Genomic DNA, 20,216 nt, shown 5'->3' on the forward strand with positions numbered 1-20,216 from the left:
CCATCATCCGGATCATTGAGGAAGATGTCAAACAGCACTGGAGCCAGTATTGAACCCTAGGGCACACCGCTAGTTGCTGGCCTCCAACTAGACTGTGTGCCACTGATCAGCACCCTCTGGCCCCAGCCATGCAGGCGCTTTTTGATCCACCTCACTCTTTGATCTTGCAGGCCAGACTTTATTAGCTTCTCTAGGAGGATCTTGCAGAAGACAGGCCTGAAAGCATTCCTGAAGTCATAGTAGCCAATATCTACTGCTCTCCCCATCTACAAAGCCGCACATTTCATCACAGAGCTTGGTTATCATGTTGGTCATGCGTGAATTCCACGAGGTGAATCCTAGTAAACTGAAGAATATTGTTTAGGAAGCCTAATTGTTTAGGGCCCATTAATGCTAAATTAATTAATGCTTTGCACTTGGACTGGACAATCTGGTCATGAGGCACTGCAACCCATTGTGCAAAGAGCAGGGTGAGGATGGCAGCAGAAGACCCAAGCCGCACTTGCCTGTGAGAGGTCCTGTGTGCTTGCAGAGCAGTTTCAGGGACAGGAGGGTGGGTTCCTCACCATCCCAGCTTGGCAAAGACAAAGGCATTTGTCCCCCATGGTGCAAAAACTTCCTGCTTTGATTGGGAAAATCAGATGAAGTTCCTTGTCTACAGGGAAAGGGAGAGAGGGAATCGTGATGCCTCCCTCCTCGTGAGCCCTGATTCCTGGTACCAGCACTATTCCTCTGCCCATATTTGTCGGCTGGGTTCAAAGGGAAGGATTTTCTCCTCCTGCTGGTCTAGTGCCATCACAATGCCCCCACCAGCCTTGCCCTGTCTTTTGCTGAATCCTGGAGTGATCGTGTCTTGTTCTCGCTCTCTGCAGCAGTGACCATTTATGATGCTGGAGGATCTATTGTGGGAACTTCAGAGGCTTATGGTGAAGTGCAGGTTAGTGCACGTTGCCTGGGCTCCTGCCCAGCAAGGCCCAGCTTTTCCTCTGTGCCTGGCTTGTAGAGTTATGGGATCATGGAGATGCAGTGCGATAGCTTACAGGAGTACTGCAGTGGGTGGAGCCAGGCTGTTGAGGAAAGGCAGGGGGCAGATCAGCATGGGTGACACTGTGGTGGGTGGCTGCTACAGATCACCTGATCAGGAAGAAGAAGTAGGCAAGGTGCGGTGGGTTGATCTTGGCTGGCCACCAGGTGCCCACCAAGGTGCTCTATCAGTCCCCCTGCTCACCTGGACATGGGGAAAAAGTGCAATGAAAAGCTCGTGCGTCAAGATAAGGACCAGATAAGCCAGCCAATTACTGTGACAGGTAAAACAGGCTTGACTTGGGGAAATTAATTTAATTCATTGCAAACAAATCAGAGTAGGGTAATGAGTAAAAAGAACAAATCCAAAAACACCTTCCTGACACCCCTCCATTCTTCCAGGCTCAACTTCACACCCAACTTCTCTACCTCCTTCCCCTGAGTGGTGCAAGGGGATGGGGAATACAGGTTGCAGTCACTTCATAGAATCATAGAATCATAGAATCGTTTAGGTTGGAAAAGACCTTTAAGATCATCCAGTCCAACCAGTAACCTACACTACCAAGTCTACTCTAAACCAATCAAGGGTAGACTAGACTAAACCACGTCCCAAAGTGCCACATCTACCCATTTTTTGAACACTTCCAGGGATGGTGACTCCACTACATCTCTGGGCAGCCTGTTCCAATTCTTGACCACCCTTTCCATAAAGGATTTTTCCTAATTTCCAACCTAAACCTCCCCTGGCGCAGCTTAAGCCCATTTCCTCTCATCCTATCGCTAACTACTTGGGAGAAGAGACCAACACCCACCTCACTACACCCTCCTTTCAGGGAGCTGTAGAGAGCGATAAGGTCTCCCCTCAGCCTCCTCTTCTCCAGACTGAACAACCCCAGTTCCCTCAGCCGCTCCTCAGAAGGCCTGTGCTCCAGACCCTTCACCAGCCTTGTTGCCCTTTTCTGAACATGCTCCAGCACCTCATAACACGTTGTCTCTGCTGCTCCTTCCTTCTCATGCTCTGCCGCTGCTCCACCATGGGGTTCAACCCCTATGAGACAGCTCTTCATCAACTTCTCCAGCATGGGTCCTTCCCATGGGCTGCAGGTGTTAACAAATGTCTCCATCACGGGTGCAGTCCTTCAGGAACAGACTGAGGGGCACAGGTCCTTCCAGAAAACTGGCTCCAGCATGGGCTCCCCTCCACAGGACTGCCGTTCCTGCCAGGAGCCTGCTCCAGCGTCACAGATTCTCCATGGGGTCACAGCTTCCTTCAGGACACATCCACTGGGTCTGGTGTGGGGTCCTGCGTGGGCTGCAGGGTGGATATCTGCTCTGACGTAGGCTTCCATGGTCTGCAGGGGACAACCTGTGTCACCATGGTCTTCTCCACGGGCTGCAGGGGAACCTCTGCTCTGGCCCCTGGAGCACATCCTTCCCCTCCTTCTTCACTGACCTTGCTGTCTGCGGGCATTTTTATATCACAGTTTTCCTTACTTTTCTCTCTCACAGATGCTGTGCAGGTTTTTATACCTCTTGTGAATATGTTATCATGAGGCACCACGGGCTTAGCTGATTGGCTCAGCTTTGGCCAGCAGTGGGTCCTTTTTGGAGCTGGCTGGAATCAGCTGTGCCCAACATGGTGGCAGCCCTGGTCTTCTGTCACAAAGGCCACCAGTGCAGCCTGTCCTGCTTCCAAAACCTTGCCATGTACACCCAAATGAGCCGCAAGGTCCCATTGCTGGCTCATGGTCAACCTGGTGTCCACCAGGACCCTTAGGGCCTCTCCAGCTGGAGAGCCCCCAGCACATATTGGTACGTGGGGTTCTTCCTGCCCTGCTGCTGGACTTTGCACTGTCCGTTGTCTTGTGGGTGAACCCCGATAGGCAGCTAAGCCCCACTGTGACCGATACCCCCTGCTCCCGTCCCCTGGCAATGTGGTTAGCAGAACTAACACCATTTTATAAGGCAAGCAGCCATTCTCTGTGACCCAGCGGGTCACGTATTCATTGCCTTTGCCCTCGTTATCAGGCCCTGAAGGTCCTGTGAACCAAGTAGACAAACCACACAAATTTCTTCTTCTCCTCCCTGTCGGCCTCAAGGTTCCTGGGCATTGGGTGATTGCTCCCTTCCTTGCCGGCCTCAAAGGTCCCAGGCACTTGGCCAACCAAGCGTTGTTGATGACCCCATCACAGAACAGGGAAGCATAACAGCACCCAGAGCACTGTCTGTCAAATCAAGCACTTACAAGTCCTGGGGTGGGAACTTGGACTGCAACTGCTCCCTCCCCTCCCCTCCGCCCTGTCCAGGAACCCTGCCTCCAGCAACAAGCCATGGCCCACAGTAGGCCTCTTGGGCTCCAGGAAGCAGCCAGCCAACCGGTCAAATGGGGATGCGTGGTATTCCCCATCTTTCCAAAGCCAGGCTCTGCGTTTCTCTACGTGGTTGTACAACCTCATGACATGCGTATGTAGCTGTAGCTGCAACTTTACAGAACACCACACCGTAAGATGGAGGAGAAGAGCACACACCCTAAATACAACAGACACCACTAATACAGAAAGCATAACCATGCTGAACAGCTCTCCCAAGTCCTCTCTGTGCTACTGTTTTACCTGCCCGTGTTACTTTGGTATCACTTGCATACTTCTCTCCTGCGTTCCAGCTTTGAAACTTGTAGCCAAAAGAGCAAAGTGAGTTTTCCACAGCACTCCTGTAGAAAGCTGTTTCTGGAAGTCATGAGGGGAGTAGCTGTGAAGGACAAGATGCCAACTGCAAGAGCACTTGCTTTGAAGAATGAACCCTGCCTGAGACTATGAGCTTTTACCTCAGGCTTGATGTGACCTGAGGACCCAACCTAAGCCAGCTCTTGCCCACTCAGAACACCCCAACTGATGACAAAACAGTAGAAGATTTACCCTTTAATGAAACCAGGCATGTAACCATGGACAGAACTGCAATCCACCAGAATCCAGGGTAAAGCCCCCCACCTGCACGGGACGCGGGTTTAGAACAATCAGGAGTCACACACCACTGACTGTGCGTCTGTACCTCCTGCACGGGACAAGCATGTGCTGAGCCAGCGTAGGACAAGTACACGCCAATTACGTGAGCAATAGCCACACCCTTCATATCCTCTGCATCGGGGTCTAGGCTAGGGCACCGCTACGTGCAGAGCTAAAAGAGAAAAGAATAAATTCCTGTGCCAAGTGTCCTTGCCTCCTGCCTCAGCCACCGAAGAAAAGACTTTACATAGTGAAGTCAGACTTACAGTTTTGCCCTCTGCACTGGCACATATCACCTGCAGAGACATGAATGTGCCTGTGTGTCTTTCGTGGAATCACAGGAAGGCTGAAGTTGGAAGGCACCTCAGGAGGTCATCTGGTCCATCCCACCTGCTCAGGCAGGGTCACCTAGAGCCGGTTGCCCAGGACCATGCCCAGACAGCTTTTGAATGTCTCCAAGCATGGAGAGTCCACAACATCTCTGGGTAACCTGTGCCAGTGCTCGGTCACCCTGACAGTGAAAAAGTGTTACTTATCTTTGTGGCCCTTCACTAGACTGTCCCCGCCTTGTCCGTATCTCACATACAAGTCCAGAATCATTCCCAGTATTCCAGGTGTGACTTGAGCACTGTTGAGTAGAGGGGAGGGATCACATCCCTGACCTGCCAGAAACACCCGCTCTGGTGCAAGCCAGCACATCATTACCCACCGCTGCTGCAAGCACCCATTTCTGGCTCAAGGTCAAGTTGTGGTCCACAGCACCCTTGGGGGCTTTTCTGAGAATGGGATTTCCATCTGAGCAGCCCCCAGCGTGCCCTGCTGCATGGGTTTGTTCCTCCCCAGGTGCAGGACTCTGCTCTTGCCCTTGTTGAGCTGCAGGGCGTTGCTGCCAGCCCGTGTCCCCAGGCTGTCGAGGTCCCTCTGGATGGCAGCCCAGCCCGCCGTGTGTCTTGGTGCCCGCGGGCAGGGGCCGGGAGTGAGGCCAGGGCGGGCTGGGGGTGCGGGGCACGGGGAGGCTCCTGCGAGGGGACGCTGCGGGCCGAGAGCCGGTCCCTGGGGCTGGGGCTGGGGCTGGGGTCGGGAATGGGGATGGGGATGGGGATGGTGCCGGGGCCGGGGCTGGGGCTGGGGCCGGGGCCGGGGCCAGGCGCGCGTGGCCGAGGCGGCGACCCCCTTGCGCAGGGCTCGGCAGGGCGCCGAGGCGGGCCAGCGCCGGAGCCGCGCTGGGAGGCAAGGGCCAGGAGCCTTCGTGTGCCGGGGCGCCGCGCTCCTCCTCTGCCCAGGGCCCTGCCCCGCGTCCCTCCCCGCGCCCCCCCTTCTCCTCCCCCGAAGGGGCCGCGGCACCGGGGGGCCGGGCCGGGCCGGGCCGGGCCGGGGCGGGCCGGGGCGGGGCGGGGCGGCTCTGTTGGGGGCGGGCAGAGGCGTCGGCGCTGCCCCGGCGAGGGGCCGAGCCGGCGGGGCGGGCAGGAGCGGGCCCGAGCGCGGCTCCGCTCGGCTCCTCTGCGGCTGCCGCCGGGCCCTTGGGCCCCGGCCGGCCCCGGCGCGGCAGGGCATGATGGCGCCCGGGCTGGGGCCGTGGCTCCTGGCCTTGGCCTTGGCCGCGGGGCCGGCAGGTGAGAGCCGGGCGGGGAGGGCAGCGAGCCCGGGGCTGGGCCCGGGGCTGGGGCTGCCCGCGGGCGGCCCTGCCCGTGCCGGGGCCCCGGGGCTGCGGCTGCTCCCGCGCCGGGCGCGCTGTCGCCTGGCGCTCGCCTTCCTTAGCGGGGAAGGGAGAGGGGTGGGGTGGGCGGGGGAGGGAGAGGGGGAGGCAGGGGCAGGGCAGGGCAGGGCAGGGCAGGGGCACAGGCAGGGGCAGGGGCACAGGCAGTGGCACAAGCAGGGGCAGGGACACAGGCAGGGGCACAGGCAGGGGCACAGGCAGGGGCTGGGTCACAGGCAGGGGCAGGGTCACAGGCAGGGGCACGGGCAGGGGCACAGGCAGGGGCACAAGCAGGGGCAGGGGCAGGGGCACAGGCAGGGGCAAGGGCACAGGCAGGGGCACAGGCACAGGCAGGAGCAGGGGCAGGGACACAGGCAGGCACACAGGCAGGGGCAGGGGCACGGGCAGGGGCAGGGGCAGGGGCAGGGGTAGGGTCACAGGCAGGGGCACGGGCAGGGGCAGGGTCAGGCTGTCGGGCAGCCGGTCATGCCCAGTGTCGGGAGCAGGCGCGGCTGAGCCCCGGGGAGGGCAGTCGGGGCATTGCCCCGGGCGCGGGGCTTTGCCGGGAGAGAGGGGGGTGGCGGCTGTGGGTGTGGCGGGGCGGGGGGCTTTGCCGGGGCGGCGGGTGAACGTCCTCGGGCCGTGGGCGCGCCCTGCCCGGCTGCCTGCGCTCTCCGTCCGCAGGGGTGTGGGCGCAGCCCAGGCTGGTGGAGGCCGGCGGAGACCTGCGAGCGCCCGGGGACTCCGTGAGCCTCTCCTGCCAAGGCTCCGGCTTCGACTTCGGGAGTTACTACGTTTGGTGGTACCGTCAGGCACCCGGTGGCAGTCTGGAGTGGGTGGCCTATATCAGCTATGATTCCTCGTTCATTAAATTCGGCCAGTCATTGGAGGGTCGAGCCACTGTGTCCCGCGACAATTCCCGGTCCCAGTCATCCCTGTCCCTGCGTTTCCTACGCCCCGGGGACTCTGCTCGCTACTTCTGTGCTGTTCGCACAGAGACAGGAAATCCAGCTGAGCTTTAACACAAACCTGCTGGCGCCTGGCCCAGGGTGCATCATCTGCAGGGCAGGTGGGTGCTGGGAGGGCTCAGGCCTGCTCCCAGGGAGAGAGGGGCCGTCATCGCACACTGCAGGTGCTCCTGGCCTTTCTGCAAGAGCTCCTTTCCCGGCACTGCCAATTTCCATGTCCTGTGTCCCAAATGCAGTGTTGTATTCTGAGGAGGTGGTTCAATGTCTTTCTGTCCCCCAGCCATGCTGGCCACTGTGCCTGCCTGCAGCCCCTCTCTGCCTTCCCTTGGCCCCCTTCTTGCCTGGGATACCAAAAATCCTTGGGCTTCAGCGACAACAACATCTGCTTCCATTGACCCTTTTGTGGGCAATTTCCTTGCGCCAGTGAGAGCAAAGCAGTGATGGAACAGCCCTGCTTTTGTTTCAGGTGCATTTCAGGGTGATGAGATCCAAGCAACAAGGTCAGCAGTGTGGTGGCAAGCAGGGAACAGCGGGACCTTGCGATGCACTTACAGCTCCAACGCCTCCTATAGTTATGTGGCCTGGTACCGGCAGCATCCCGGTGGACCCCTGCAGTACTTGCTGCAGAGCAAGGGCCGGGGAGGCTCCTACAGCCACACAGCCCCTTTTGCCTGGCAGAGGTTTTCCTGCGGGGCTGACAAGAGCTCCGGGACCCTGCTCATCAGCGGGCTGGAGGTGGGGGACAGTGCGCTCTATTACTGCACCCTGCAGGGACCCCAGTGAGAGACACCCGGGGAGTGCCCCAACAACATCAGCTTCCTCCTCTCCTGCTGTCCCCTCGTGCATGTTCATGGGGGTCCCAGGCCATCTCAGTGGCGAGTGAGTGAGTGGAGTGTGCGTGCGGTCAGAGAGAGGGGGGTCTCATTGTGTCTGGGTGCTGTTGTCAGCCCAGAGAATAGAACAGAGTAGACTATTTCACTTGGAAGGGACCTACAACGATCATCTAGTCCAACTGCTTGAGCAGTTGAGGGCTGACCAAGTTAAATCATGTTGTTAAGGGCATTGTCCCAATGCCTCTGAAACACTGACAGGCTTGGGGCATCGAGCACCTCTCGAGGAAGCCGGTTCCAGGGTTTGACCGCCCTCTCAGTAAAGAAATGCTTCCTAATGTGCAGTCTAACCTCGTCTGGTGCAGCACTGAACCATTCCCACGGGTCCTACGACTGGATACGAGGGAGGAGAGATCATAAAGTCCCTCTCCACTTCCCCTCCTCAGGAAGCTGTAGAGAGAAATGAGGTCACCCTCAGCCTCCTTTTCTCCAAAGTAGACCAAGCCAGAGTCCTTAGCCACTCCTCATAGGAGATTCCTTCCAGCACTTATGGGGGGAAAGGTGATGTGGGAAACCTGAGCAGAGCAGATGTTTGGGCAGAGAGGAGCTGGGGAGAGATGAGCAGGAGCTGCTCTGGCCGTGTGTGACAGCCTGTGCACGGTGTCATTGCCCATCGTTGCTGCTTGGACAGGGGCAGAGGAGGAGCTGGAGGTTTCCACAAGGGACCTTAGCACGCCCTTTCCTGCCTTTCACGCATTACATAACTTGAGGCGCCGGTCCTTGCCCTCTACTCGCAGAATCACTTCACGAGTGAGGTTGGGAGTGACCTCCAGAGGTCCTGTGGCCCAACCCCTCTGCTCGAGCAGGGCCGCCTAGGGCCTGTTGCCCAGGGCTGTGCCCAGAGATGGTTTCAACATCTCCAAGCATGGAGACTCCACAAGGTTCCTGGGCAACCTGTGCCAGTGCTCTCCTACCCACACACTGAAAAACTGTTCTCTGATGTTGAGGGGGATACCTTGAGCTATGGTGGCCAGTTCATCCTGGTCTGCAGGGGTCGCAGGTGCCCTTTCTGCGGTGCAGGCAGAGGCCTCTGGCCCCACAGTAGGGAAGGTCTCAGAGTCTCTCACGCTCACCTGCCCCATCTCTGGTGGATCCATCAGCAACAGCAGCTACGCTTGGGACTGGATCCATCAGGCTCCTGGCAGAGAGCTGCAGCATATAGTGTTGCAGTATCCTTTCACGGGACTCCAGCACATTGCTTCCTCCTTCCAGACCCGAGTCACCAGCTCTGCAGACCCCGCCAGGAACCAGCTGTCGCTGGAAGTGCTCTCGCCATCAGCTGCAGACACGGCCACCTATTTCTGCAGCACCAGAGATCTGGAAAAGGGCACAGTGCTTGAAACACAGGCAGGGCCGTGGCAGCAGTGGAAGGAGGGGGATTAAATCCAGCCAGGTCTTTTGTGGTTGGCTGCAAGAAGACTTCTCAGGACTATTCTGGGCTGGCTTTTCCCACAAACGGGCACAGAGGTGCTGCAGCAGCAGCAGCAGCAGCAGAGTCTCCCACAAGCAGACACAAAACCGTGAACGTGGTGTTGTGTACCAAATTGAGTATTGAAACCTCATGTTGTTCAGGGAGCCCCAGAGCAGTGCAAGAGCAGGAGCTGAGCTGCAGAGCATCTTTTCCCCCAGACACAGAAACATAGAATCATAGAACCTTTTAGGTTGGAAAAGACCTTTAATATCCTCAAGTCCAACCAGTAACCACATACTGCCAAGTCCACCGCTAAACCGTGTCCCTAAGCACCACATCTACACATCTTTTAAATACCTCCAGGGCTGGGGACTCAACCACTTCCCTGGGCAGCCTCTTCCAGTGCTTGACAACCCTTTTGGTGAGCTGTGTGTGATGGGTATGATTCTGCTCAAAATGGGTATGCATAAACAGAAATCCTTTACTGTAATCTCATGTTATCTTCAAGAGAAGGGAATGCAGGAAAGGTGGTGGGGTTTTTTTAATGTAGCTGTAATTTGAAGCCTCCGTTTTACAGAATTTGCTACAGCTTTATAGTGTGTATGCTGTTCTTTTCCAACAGGATCTGGGTTCATTCAGTTCACAGTATGCTCATCAGCCTCTGGAGACAGAGCCATCCAGAATCAAATACTTTCTCAAATCATTCATTCTGTCTTTAGAATTATCTTGATCACTGTCTGTGGAATTATCACGTAAGAAATCGACATCATCTGTAATATTGCAGTAGGAAGAAAGCTGTACTTAAGCACTCTGTTACTAAGTGTGTCACCCATATTAGTACTGGGAAGAGATGGCATATTTACAGTGATCGATCAACAACTCGATTTTGATACAGCTGCTCTACATCTGATGTTTCTGATGTGGAACTTGTAAAGGGCCACAAAGCAAAGGGAGGACTTTGAACATGTGCTTGTATTGTCTGGAAAAGAGGAGAGGATCAGGATCCGACCTCAGCAGATACTTAGGAGATGTTTCTTTGATAATTAAAGTAGATCCTGAAAGTTGAAGGTGTACTGAAGGAAAGGAGGAAACAGAAGAGGACTTCTGTGTTACAGTATTTGGCAAAGGCTGCTCTTGTGCTGTTCAGTTCCCTGTTTAAGCATTTAGCCTGAAACTGTGTATCAATGACACGGGTCCTTCCCATGGGCTGCAGTTCTTAATAAATGTCTCCATCGTGGGTCCTTTCCACAGTGTGCTGTCCTTCAGGAACCCGCTGCTCAAGCGTGGGTCCTCTGTGGGGCACAGGTCCTTCCAGAAAACTGGCTCCAGCATGGGCTCCCCTCCACAGGATTGCCGTTTCTGCCAGGACCATGCTCCAGCGTCACAGATTCTCCACGGGGTCACAGCTTCCTTCAGGACACATCCACGGGGTCCGGTGTGGGGTCCTGCGTGGGCTGCAGGGTGGATATCTGCTCTGACGTAGGATTCCACGGGCTGCAGGGGACAACCTGTGTCACTGTGGTCTTCTCCACAGGCAGCAGGAAAATCTCTGCTCCAGTGCCTGGAGCCCCTCCTCCCCTTCTTTCCTCACTGACAGTCAGTGTGGGTTTGTGAAGTGGAAATCATGCTTAACCAAATTGAAAGCATTCTGCATTAAGGCGATGGGTCTGTGCAAGGGTACATCCTCCTTGCTCCAGCCTTTCCCCCTGGAAAGCACTGGTGAGGCTGTGGACTACTGCATGGAGTCCTGGGCTCCCCAGCACAGGAAAGACATGGACAAACCAGAGCAAATGCGAGGAAGGGCCATGAAGATGAGGAAGGGAGCATCTGCCGTACAAGGAGAGCCTGAGAGAGCTGGGTTTGTTTAGCACAGGGAAGAAAATACTGTGGGGGGATTTGTCACTGTGCGTAAATACCTGAGCCCGTGTAATCTCCATTCTTGGAGATATTCAAACCTGAACTGGACAAGGTTGTGGGCAGCCTACGGACCCTAACCCCGGTAGGCAGCTAAGCCCCACACAGCCGCTCGTTTTAGTCACCTGCAATGAGAGAATGGGGGAGAGAATCAGAAGGGTAAAAGTGAGAAAACTTGTGTGTTGAGATAAAGAGAGTTTAATAAGTAAAGCAAAAGCGGCACACACAAGCCAAGCAACATATGGAATTCATTCGTGACTTCCCGTTGGCAGGCAGTTGTTGAGGCTTTTGCAGGAAAGCAGGCCTTCCTCACGCATAACGCTTACGTGGGAAGACAAATGCTGTAACTCCAAAGGTGCCCCTTTCCTCCTTCTTTCCCTGAGTTTTATTGCTGGATATGACGCCATATGGTATGGAATATTCTTTTGGTGAGTTGTGATCAGCTTTCCTGACTGTGTACCCTCTCAGCTTGTTCTGCGTCCCCAGCCTAATCACCGTCAGGGCAGCATGCAAATCAGAGAAGGCCTTGACACTGTGTGAGCACTCTTTGGCAATAGCTTAAACATCCCTGCGTCATCAACAAAACGGACAAAATGGAATTTTTTTGTTTGCTCACAAATTCAAAACCTAGCACCGTGCGAGCTACTATGAGGCAAATCAACTCTATGCCAGCCAAAACAAGTACACCCCGTTGAACTGCATGAGGTTCCTGTCAGCCCAGTTGTCCAGCCTGTCCAGGTCCCTCTGGACTGGCAGCACAGCCCTCTGGTCTAGCAGCCGCTCCTCCCAAAAAGAACTTTGCTGGGGTTCCTTTTCATTGCATCCTCCAGATCATGGAGGAAGATGTTAGAGAGGACTGGATGCAGTTTTGACCCCTGGGCTACACTGCTAGATACTGGCCTCCAGCTAGACTTCATTCCACTGCTCCCCACCCTCGGGACGGGCTGTGTGTCCAGTATTCAGTCCAGCTCACCACCTGCTCATCCAGCCTAGACTTCATCAGCTTCTCTCTGAGGATCTTATGTTGGAGGAGAGTGTTGAAAGCCTTCCTGAAGCCAAGGCAGACAATACGCACTGCTCTCCCCTCGTCTACAAAGCCAGCCATTTCATCACAGCAGTCGGTTATCAAGTTGGCCAAGCATAACTTCCCCTTGGTGAAGGCTGCTGACATTCTTGTCCTTCATGTGCCTGGAAATGCTTCCCAGGATCAGTTTCTCCATCACCATCCCAGGGCCTGGGGGGGGCCTTGACAGACCTGAAGCTTCTTGGGTCCTCCTTCTTGCCCTTCTTGAAAGTAGGAGTGCCATTTCCTTGCCTCTAGTCCTCAGGCACCACTCCCAAACACCATGAGCATTCAGAAATTTTTAAAGTGTCCTGGCAATGACCTTGCTCCAGACTGACCCCCCAGTCTTTATCCCTGAAGGCCCTGCTAATGCACGCATCCCCACCCTGGTGATGTTCTATGCTGTTGCAGTCTTCCGAGTTTTGACAGGGTGTTCTTAGAAGCACTGTGGTGCAGAGGCAAACCTGCTGCTTCACTTCAAGGCAAAAGCAAGGCTATTCCAGTGACATCGTTGCTGCTGCCCAGTTGTTGCTGCCTCCTGGCTCTTTTCTTCTGAGTAGCTGGCTGCGCACAGTCGTGGAGGTGAGGTGATACGGGCAGAACAGCAGGGCAGAGAACGTGCCTGCATCGACTGCAGAGCCCTTGTGATATGGATCCTTACGTCCTCTATGGGCAAGGGTCTTGCTGCTAGCACCACTACACTGCACCCCATGACCCACATACCAGTGACATTTTGTCCTGGTTTCAGCTGGGATGGAGTTAATTTTCTTCCTAGTAGCTGGCATGATGCCACTTTGACTCTTCCGATTCTCTCCCCCATCCCACCGGGGGAGGGGGACTGAGCGAGCCGCTGTGTGGTGCTTAGCTGCTGGCTGGGGTTAAACCACGACAGTCCTTTTTGGCACCCAACGTGGGGCTCGAAGGGTTTGAGAGAATAACAGATTAACCAGAGTGTATTATGGCATCTGTTAATGGTTGCTGGTCACAATATTGATTCATCTGTTCTCGATATTAGTCCATTTGATCTGCACCATGCTCTTTTCTTGCTGCACATGTTAAAGATTGGTGTTGGATTTTGCAGTTTGCTGTGCTCCGCAGTGATTAGTGATGTTTTGCCTGGGAGATTTGTTATTAAAACACTGACCTTGAGCTTTATCTGGTATTTGGGTTTTGTACTGAAGCCATTGCTGTACTTCGGGTACTACCTCATGGAGACAATTAGCAATTATACCTCTTCCTCTGAGAGGTTTTTTAGGGAAGAAATAGAGAAGGGCACCTTCACTACCTTCTTCTATGATGTTTCCTCCCTCATTACAATAACTTTTCAGTACCTTGAACATCCTTAGGTAGTTAAGATACACCTATTGGTATTTCTTGGGAATATTGTTTTGTCTTTGTCTAAAGTTAATAAGCAGTTTAAGAACATCATCCAGAGATCTTCCCCAAGGCTGGATAGTTATGAGTGGCAGGGTATGTGGGATAGTGTGGGCAAGTACCTAGGGCAGTGGGGACCTCCAGTGTTTTGGAACTTCACCCCTGAACAAGTGCAGAATGCTGAAAAACCAGTGGAGTTTTTGGAAGAAGTATATTGTCACCCTGGCAACTCCAGAGGCACACAAATCACTGCAAGGTGCTGGGGCCTGGCCCATGCCTCCCAAGCCCTGTTCAACACTATTCAGAATGCTCAAGGGAAAGAGAAGGTCTCTGGATCTGATGACAAAACAACAGGCACTGCAGCACTCCAACCCCAGTGACAGGCACTGTGGCTAAACCAGAGAACCAACCCTTGCCGGTATCAGTCGCCCCTATACACAAGAAGAAATACACAAGAAAATCAGCTCGTTTAGTAAGGGCTAAAGATGAAGCAGGGCTGTCATGAGTACAGGAGGAGGAAGAGGCAGAATCCATAAATAAGATGGTAACCACCCGATTCCTATCCCTGATTGTATCTGCGAGATACGCGGAAAGGTTTCAGCCATCATCCAGCTGAGCACATCATCACCTTGCTGCTCCGATGCTGGGATAACGGGGCCTGTAGGCTGGAACTAGAGGGCAGGGAAGCCAAGCAGCTGGGATCCCTTTCTAGGGAAGGGGTTGTTGACAAAGCGGTTGGAAAAAAGGCACAAACCCTCAGCCTCTGGACGCAACTCCTGTCAAGCATGAAGGAAAGGTATCCCTTCAAGGAAGATGTTCTATGTCACCCAGGCACGTGGACCTCCATGGAGAGAGGTATCCAGTGCCTGAGAGAATTAGCCATGCTGGAGGTGATTTATGGAGACCTGGACAACAAGCCGTTATCCAAAGATCCAGATGAAGTCAGGTGCACACGACCCATGTGGCAGAAGTTTGTATGAAACGCACCATCGTTGCATGCAAACTCATTGGCAGTAATGACATGGAAAGACGGAGAGGAAAAGAGAGCGGATGAATTGGCTGGCCAACCCCGGCAATAAAAAGAAAGTCTCTCTTCCTGCCAATGGGCCTGCATCTCTGCAGGTCCCTTCCAACCCAAAGCATTCTATGAGTCTATGAGTCTATGAGTCTATGAGTCATCAGATGCAAACAGATGTGATCAACAAAATAGCAGCTATGTCTCCACCAACCAGCAGAAAGGAAACACAAGCTTTCTTGGGCATTGTGAGATTTTGGAGAATGCATATTCCAAATTACCCTCTGGTTGTAAGCCCTCTCTATGAAGTGAAGCAGAAGAAGAAGGATTTCAAATGGGGCCCTGAGCAACAACAAGCCTTTGAACAAATTAAACGGGAGACAGTTCATGCAGTAGCCCTTGGGCCACCCTGGGTGGGGCAAAATGTAAAGACTGTGCTCTACAGCGCAGCTGGGGAGAATGGCCCTACCTGGAGCCTCTTGCAGAAAGCACCAGGGGAGACTCGAGGTTGATCCCAAGGGTTTTGGAGTCAGGGATACAGAGGATCCGAGGCCCGCTCTACTCCGACTGAGAAAGAGCATATGAAGGGGTTTGAGCTGCTTTGGAAGTGGTTGGTACTGAAGCCCAGCTCCTGCTGGCACCCCGGCTGCCGGTGGTGGGTTGGATATTCAAAGGGAGGGTCCCCTCTACACATGCAACTGATGCTACGTGGAATAAGTGGGTTGCGCTAATCACACAACGGGCTCAAATAGGAAACCCCAGTCACCCAGGAATCTTGGAAGTGATCATGGACTGGCCAGAAGGCAAAGATTTTGGAATATTGCCAGAGGAGGTGGTGACACAGGCCAAGGAGGCCCCACTGTATAATAAAGTGCCAGAAAATGAGAAGCAATATGCCCTGCTCACTGATGGGTGCTGTCGTCTTGTGGGAAAGCATCGGAGGTGGAAAGCTGCTGTATGGAGTCCTATATGACAAGTCACAGAAACTGCTGAAGGAGAAGGGGAGTCGAGTCAGTTTGCAGAGGTGAAAGCCATCCAGCTGGCTTTAGATATTGCTGAATGAGAAAAGTGGCCAGTCCTTTATCTGTGTACTGCCTCATGGATGGTGGCAAATGCCCTGTGGGGGTGGTTGCAGCAATGGAAGCAGAGCAACTGGCAGCGCAGAGGCAAACCAATCTGGGCCGCCGCATTGTGGCAAGATATGGGTGCCCGGGTAGAGAATCTCGTTGTAAAAGTTCATCATGTAGATGTTCACGTACCCAAGAGTCGGTCCACTGAAGAACATCAAAACAACCAGCAGGTGGATCAGGCTGCAAAGATTGAAGTGGCTCGGGTGGATCTGGACTGGCAACATAAGCCATATAGCTCGGTGGTCCCATGACACCTCAGGCCATCAAGGAAGAGATGCAACATATAGATGGGCTGGTGATCGAGGGGTGGTCTTGACCATGGACAGTATTGCACAGGTAATTCATGAATGTGAAACCTGCACTGCAATCAGGCAAGCCAAGCAGTTAAAGCCTCTCTGGTATGGAGGGCTCTGGCTGAAGTATAAATATGGGGAGGCCTGGCAGACTGATTCTATCACACTCCCACAAACCCACCAAGGCAAGCGCTGTGTGCTTATAATAGTGGAAGCAACTGCTGGATGGCTGGAAACATATCCTGTGCCCCATGCCACCACCCAGAACACCATCCTGGGCCTTGAAAAGCAAGTGTCATGGCGACATGGCACTCCAAAAAGAATGGAGTCAGACAACGGGAGTCATTTGTGAAACAACCTCCTAGACACCTGGGCCAAAGAGCATGGCATTGAGTGGGTGTATCACATCCCCTACCATGCACCAGCCTCCAGGAAAATCAAACGATCTGCCAATCAAGGTGGCCCTGTCCAGTCAAAACTGTTATGTACTGTAGAAGGGGATAAAGTCCCTGTAGGACACATAAAAAATATGCTGGGGAAGACAGTCTGGGTTACTCCCCGCTCGGGCAAAGACAGACCCATTTGTGGGATTGCTTGTGCTCAAGGACCTGGGTGCATGTCGTGGTTTAGCCCCAACCAGCAACTAAGCACCACGCAGCCACTCGTACACTCCCCCTGCCCCGGTGGGATGGGGGAGAGAACCAGAGGAGTAAGAGAGAGAAAACTCCTGCGTTGAGATAACAACAGTTTAATAATGGAAATGAAATACACTAAAATAATAATAATAATTTAAAAAAATAATACTACTAATAGTAATATACAAAGTAAGTGATGCACAATGCAATCGCTCCTCACCTGCCAACTGATACCCAGACAGTTCCCGAGCAGCAATCGCTGCTCCCCAGCCAACCCCCCCCAGTTTCTATACTGAGCATGATGTCACATGGTATGGAACAGCCCTTTGGTCAGTTGGGGTCAACTGTCCTGGCTGTGCCCCCTCCCAGTTTCTTGTGCACCTGGCAGAGCATGGGAAGCTGAAAAGTCCTTGACTAGCATAAGCAGTGCTGAGCAACAACTAAAAGCATCAGCGTGTTATCAACATTCTTCTCCTACTAAGTCCAAACCACAGCACTATGCCTGCTAGTAGGAAGAAAATTAACTCTATCCCAGCCGAAACCAGGACAGCTTTTAAGGTACATGCCCGCTGAGTGGCTCTGGATGTGCCTGGGTCTTCTGTGGCACCATTTAGACACCCTGTGGTCACAGCCCGTTCCTGACATCCTTGACCATCTAGTGCAAGGGTATAAGCAGCTGTAGAGAGGTCTACCCGTGGAATAACTAATTTAGGCGCCCAAACTCTTCTTGCCAATGTCACCCGGAGGACAATTGCTCACCTGTACTGTGTGTCCACGGAGGCTTCTCAGTCATCCCCCGCGCTGCCAATATTGCAGCTGTGCTGGCACAAAGACTTGGCTTAGCAGGCCACAGCCTACAGATGTGGCCATCATTTTCCAAATCCTGGAGACACAGGCCAGTGATGACTTTCACAGCTTGGCCGTTCTTGTTTCATAGCAGCCGGTTGCATACTGTGATGTAAGGAGGCTGTGTACTATTCTTTGGGCCACGTGCTGTGGCACGTGCTGCTAAGGCAGCTGTTTGCAGCCTGACCGCTGCAGGTGCCAAAGTGTGGATTTACTGTGCCACCAGCTGAGCAACCAGTTTTGAGAGGGCTTTCAGTTTGACTGTCCAGGTGGTCTAGGACTGCCCCTCCTAATCCTAGCGCTCCAGACAACTCACACTTGAAGCAATATTTCACATACTCTGCGTGAACTGCTAGCTGTAATTCTTAACCCTTTGGAGTATATGAGGAATTAAGGGCACCTACGTTGCCGGCCCAAGAGAGCTGGTATTTGTTTGCTTTGTGGGACTTTTCCATGTGAACAGGGCAGCCACAGCATGACCAGGCACTACAGATGGCACACGAATGCTCTGACTCTGGGGACTGTCTGGACTTCCCCGCATGCCTAAAAGCATCCCAAATTAATCAGGTATTCCCACTGTATGTCATCATTCAGGTGTCTCTGTCCCGAGCTCTGACTCAGAACAGTGTCATCCTTTTTCCATGTCCACTTTCAAGCTATCCATCTGTGGAGTAATTGCTGGAGGTGACTTAGACATTAAACTTAGATTTACAGTGTCATCCTTTTTCCATGTCCACTTTCAAGCATTCCATCTAGGTTGAGAGGTGAAACAGTAACAACGGTTTGATTAGCCAGCTAATGCAGCAGCATACCAATTACTCATCACCTGGAGCTGCAGAACAAGAGAAGAACATGCATGGGGGCAGACGCCACATGGGTGCAACCACAGGCTCTTCCACGATGATTTGGCAGGTGACGCTACCACGCAACAGGGAAATGTGCAGCACAGAGCATTGCAGATTGTCCTGAGCTATGCGCAGCCCAGTATGTGCCTGTGGCCACTCAGGTCAACTTGCTACGTGGGTCACCAACTGGTCCCTGGGAAAGAGTGGTGTGGCTCGGACTGCTAGCTGCACGCAAAGCCCTCGGGGTTTTGTGACACTGTTTCCAGCTTCCATCGTTTCACTGGGCTTGTTCTGAGGAGCCGAGGGAGGGCCGGGATACCCCTGAAGGCAGGAGGGTCCCAGGCGCGCGTGGCCGAGGCGGCGACCCCCTTGCGCAGGGCTCGGCAGGGCGCCGAGGCGGGCCAGCGCCGGAGCCGCGCTGGGAGGCAAGGGCCAGGAGCCTTCGTGTGCCGGGGCGCCGCGCTCCTCCTCTGCCCAGGGCCCTGCCCCGCGTCCCTCCCCGCGCCCCCCCTTCTCCTCCCCCGAAGGGGCCGCGGCACCGGGGGGCCGGGCCGGGCCGGGCCGGGCCGGGCCGGGGCGGGGCGGGGCGGGGCGGCTCTGTTGGGGGCGGGCAGAGGCGTCGGCGCTGCCCCGGCGAGGGGCCGAGCCGGCGGGGCGGGCAGGAGCGGGCCCGAGCGCGGCTCCGCTCGGCTCCTCTGCGGCTGCCGCCGGGCCCTTGGGCCCCGGCCGGCCCCGGCGCGGCAGGGCATGATGGCGCCCGGGCTGGGGCCGTGGCTCCTGGCCTTGGCCTTGGCCGCGGGGCCGGCAGGTGAGAGCCGGGCGGGGAGGGCAGCGAGCCCGGGGCTGGGCCCGGGGCTGGGGCTGCCCGCGGGCGGCCCTGCCCGTGCCGGGGCCCCGGGGCTGCGGCTGCTCCCGCGCCGGGCGCGCTGTCGCCTGGCGCTCGCCTTCCTTAGCGGGGAAGGGAGAGGGGTGGGGTGGGCGGGGGAGGGAGAGGGGGAGGCAGGGGCAGGGCAGGGGCAGGGGCACAGGCAGGGGCAGAGTAGGGCAGGGACAGGTGCACAGGCAGGGGCAGGGTCACAGGCAGGGGCACAGGCAGGGTCAGGGTCAGGCTGTCGGCAGCCGGTCGTGCCCAGTGTCGGGAGCAGGCGCGGCTGAGCCCCGGGGAGGGCAGTCGGGGCATTGCCCCGGGCGCGGGGCTTTGCCGGGAGAGAGGGGGGTGGCGGCTGTGGCTGTGGCGGGGCGGGGGGCTTTGCCGGGGCGGCGGGTGAACGTCCTCGGGCCATGGGCGCGCCCTGTCCAGCTGCCTGCGCTCTCCGTCCGCAGGGGTGTGGGCGCCTTTGTGTCCCCCAGCCAGGCTTGCCACTGTGCCTGCCTGCAGCCCCTCTCTGCCTTCCCTTGGCCCCCTTCTTGCCTGGGATACCAAAAATCCCTGGGCTTCAGCGACAGCAACATCTGCTTCCATTGACCCTTTTGTGGGCCATTTCCTTGCGCCAGTGGGAGCAAAGCAGTGATGGAACAGCCCTGCTTTTGTTTCAGGTGCGTTTCAGGGTGATGAGATCCAAGCGACACGGTCAGCAGTGTGGTGGCGAGCAGGGAACAGCGGGACCTTGCGATGCACTTACAGCTCCAACGCCTCCTATATTTACGTGGCCTGGTACCGGCAGCGTCCCGGTGGATCCCTGCAGTACTTGCTGCAGAGCAAGGGCCGGGGAGGCTCCTACAGCCACACAGCCCCTTTTGCCCGGCAGAGGTTTTCCTGCGGGGCTGACGAGAGCTCCGGGACCCTGCTCATCAGCGGGCTGGAGGTGGGGGACAGTGCGCTCTATTACTGCACCCTGCAGGGACCCCAGTGAGAGACACCCGGGGAGTGCCCCAACAACATCAGCTTCCTCCTCTCCTGCTGTCCCCTCGTGCATGTTCATGGGGGTCCCAGGCCATCTCAGTGGTGAGTGAGTGAGTGGAGTGTGCGTGCGGTCAGAGAGAGGGGGATGTCATCGTGGTTGGGTGCTGTCAGTGGTTCAGAGATGTGGGAAACCTGCGCAGAGCAGATGTGTGGGCAGAGAGGAGCTGGGGAGAGATGAGCAGGAGCTGCTCTGGCCGTGTGTGACAGC

The 20,216-nt window shown here is 55.4% G+C and overlaps 1 protein-coding gene and 1 gene segment (V, D, J or C); both read left to right on the plus strand.

Annotated features, from left to right (window-relative positions):
• LOC104029752 (T cell receptor alpha chain MC.7.G5-like) overlaps positions 1-20,216 on the plus strand; it is a 192,814-nt gene that overhangs the window by 28,666 nt on the left and 143,932 nt on the right. The window lies entirely within an intron of this gene.
• Positions 5,581-6,743, plus strand: LOC142595267 (Ig heavy chain V region C3-like). The segment is given in 2 exon segments: positions 5,581-5,638; positions 6,406-6,743. Coding segments are annotated over 2 exon segments (396 nt in total).

Source organism: Pelecanus crispus, chromosome 18, assembly GCF_030463565.1.
Source record: "Pelecanus crispus isolate bPelCri1 chromosome 18, bPelCri1.pri, whole genome shotgun sequence".
In the NCBI taxonomy this organism is placed as follows: domain Eukaryota; kingdom Metazoa; phylum Chordata; class Aves; order Pelecaniformes; family Pelecanidae; genus Pelecanus; species Pelecanus crispus.